The 2,305-nt window shown below is 48.6% G+C and overlaps 1 protein-coding gene across 1 annotated transcript in view; it reads right to left on the reverse strand.

The window, feature by feature from the left end:
* Positions 1 to 808, reverse strand: part of LOC117941370 (ral GTPase-activating protein subunit beta-like) — a 17,452-nt gene extending 16,644 nt beyond the window's left edge. Inside the window, exons 1-2 of the mRNA XM_034866408.1 lie at positions 651 to 808; positions 149 to 366 (exon numbers count right to left, since the gene is read on the reverse strand). Coding sequence (XP_034722299.1) covers positions 149 to 366; positions 651 to 806 — 374 coding nt within the window. The 5' untranslated portion in view covers positions 807 to 808. The remainder of the gene's footprint in view (positions 1 to 148; positions 367 to 650) is intronic.
* Between the last annotated feature and the right edge of the window lie 1,497 nt (positions 809 to 2,305).

The following is a 2,305-nucleotide window of genomic DNA, read 5'->3' on the forward strand; positions in this document are numbered from 1 at the left end:
AAAATGTAAGAGCAGGGGGAATGAGGGGGTGAACGCCAGAGCAGGGGGAATGAGAGGGGGAAAGATAGCAGAAGATGTTCATCTTTAACCAAAATGTAGCGATACAAATTAATAATTATATTATAATATTAATAAGGTGGAGTCTGACGGAGGCTCCGCCCACCTGGACAGGAAGAGGCCGCCAAGGTGTCGCAGAATCTTCTGGGTGTACAGGTTGGGCTCTCTGCTGATTGGTGGAGGGAAAGAGTCTCTTGGGGCAACCAGGGCCGTCAGCCAATCAGTGTAGACGTCTACGCAGAGCTGCACGGTGTCTTCGTCCAATGGGAGAGTCAAACCGTAACACAACACCTCCATTGTCCACTTCACCTGGAAACACTCAGCCAATCAGAGCACAGTACAGCTATGGTTGTCCGATTCTGGTTCTGATTCTGGTTCTGGTTCTGGTTCTGATTCTCGTTCCCCCCCACCCATACACAAACTGATCCTCTCCCCTCCAACCCCCCCTCCACCACCACAATGCCCCCCCCCCCTTAAAGCCAGAGCAGGTGAAGGATTTCTGACTCAACTGTTGATCAAACACTCAACATGAGGACATGTCAACAGCTAAGAGTTTCCATAGAGGTCAGACACACACACACACACACACACACCTGGCTGTCTGTGCGCAGCAGGCGGCGGGTGTCGGGGTTTCTCAGGCCGGCTCTCAGGGGCTTCACCACGGCAACAGCAACGTCTCGGCCCACAGAGGGCGGGAAGCAACTGAGCACGCTCACATGGCCCCGCACGCTGCTCTCTGATTGGTCCATGCTACCTGAGAGGAAACCAGGTGTTCAGTAAGGTTAAAGGGTCGCTCATTGGGCTGCGAGGCAGTTGCTACGTGAACATATTATTATTATTATTATTATTATTATTATTAATGAAAACAGGAAGTGTATCAACATTCATTGATATGCATCTATGCTCTCAATGAACATAACCCATTCATCAGAACATAACCCATTCATCCATAACATAACCCATTAATCGGAACATAACCCATTTATCAGAACATAACCCATTCATCAGAACATAACCCATTCATCCATAACATAACCCATTAATCGGAACATAACCCATTCATCGAACATAACCCATTAATCGGAACATAACCCATTCATCCAGACCAACACCCATTCCTCAGAACATAACCCATTCCTCAGAACATAACCCATTCATCTAGAACATAACCCATTCATCAGAACATAACCCATTCATCCATAACATAACCCATTTATCAGAACATAACCCATTCATCAGAACATAACCTATTCATCTAGACAATAACTCGCTAACTAACTAGCTAACACAGTAATTCATATACATAACATTACAGGCCAAAGCTAACGCTAACGTTGGGTTAATTTAGGAGACATGTTCCGAGCCAATGAGACAAAGTGAAGAAACATGGAAGATGTCTATAATAGTCAAATAATGTTTCTGTCCCAGGTAAGGCAGCAGGTAAAGCCTCTTACCTGCACAGGTACGTCCAGGTGAGTGAAAATCAGGCAGGTCATTCTGAAAGTCACAACTCACCTACTGCTGCCTTCAGGGCTAGCTGGGAAACTTCAGCTCCAGTCTGAGGGTAAGACACAACTCATCTGCTGCTGCCTTCGGGGCCGGCTGGGAAACATCCCCTCGAGTCTGAGTCACAACTCACCTGCTGCTGCCTTCAGGGTGTGCTGGGAAACTTCAGCTCCAGTCTGAGGGTAAGACACAACTCACCTGCAGCTGCCTTCAGGGTTGGCTGGGAAACTTCACCTCCAGTGATTCACAACTCACTGCTGCTGACTTTATAGTTGGCTGGGAAACTTCTGCTCCAGTGAATCACAACTCATCTGCTGCTGCCTTCAGGGTCGGCTGGGAAACATCAGCTCCAGTCTGAGTCACAACTCAGCTGCTGCTGCCTTCAGGGTCGGCTGGGAAACATCACCTCCAGTCTGAGTCACAACTCATTGCTGCTGCCTTCAGGGTCGGCTGGGAAACTTCAATTCCAGGCTGAGGTAAGACACAACTCATCTGCTGATGCCTTCGGGGCCGGCTGGGAAACACCCCCTCCAGTCTGAGTCACAACTCACCTGATCTTGCAGAGGTTTTTGATATGGGCTTCAAAGGTGAGTTGTGTATCAAATCTTACACCAAGATTGGTGACTGTTGTGGAGAGGGGAACGTCTTGGTCTTGTGGAGAGGGGAACGTCTTGGCGATGTGGAGAGGGGAACGTCTTGGCGTTGTGGAGAGGGGAACGTCTTGGTCTTGTGGAGAGGGGAA

The sequence above is a fragment of the Etheostoma cragini genome, unplaced genomic scaffold (assembly GCF_013103735.1).
Source record: "Etheostoma cragini isolate CJK2018 unplaced genomic scaffold, CSU_Ecrag_1.0 ScbMSFa_632, whole genome shotgun sequence".
NCBI lineage: Eukaryota > Metazoa > Chordata > Actinopteri > Perciformes > Percidae > Etheostoma > Etheostoma cragini.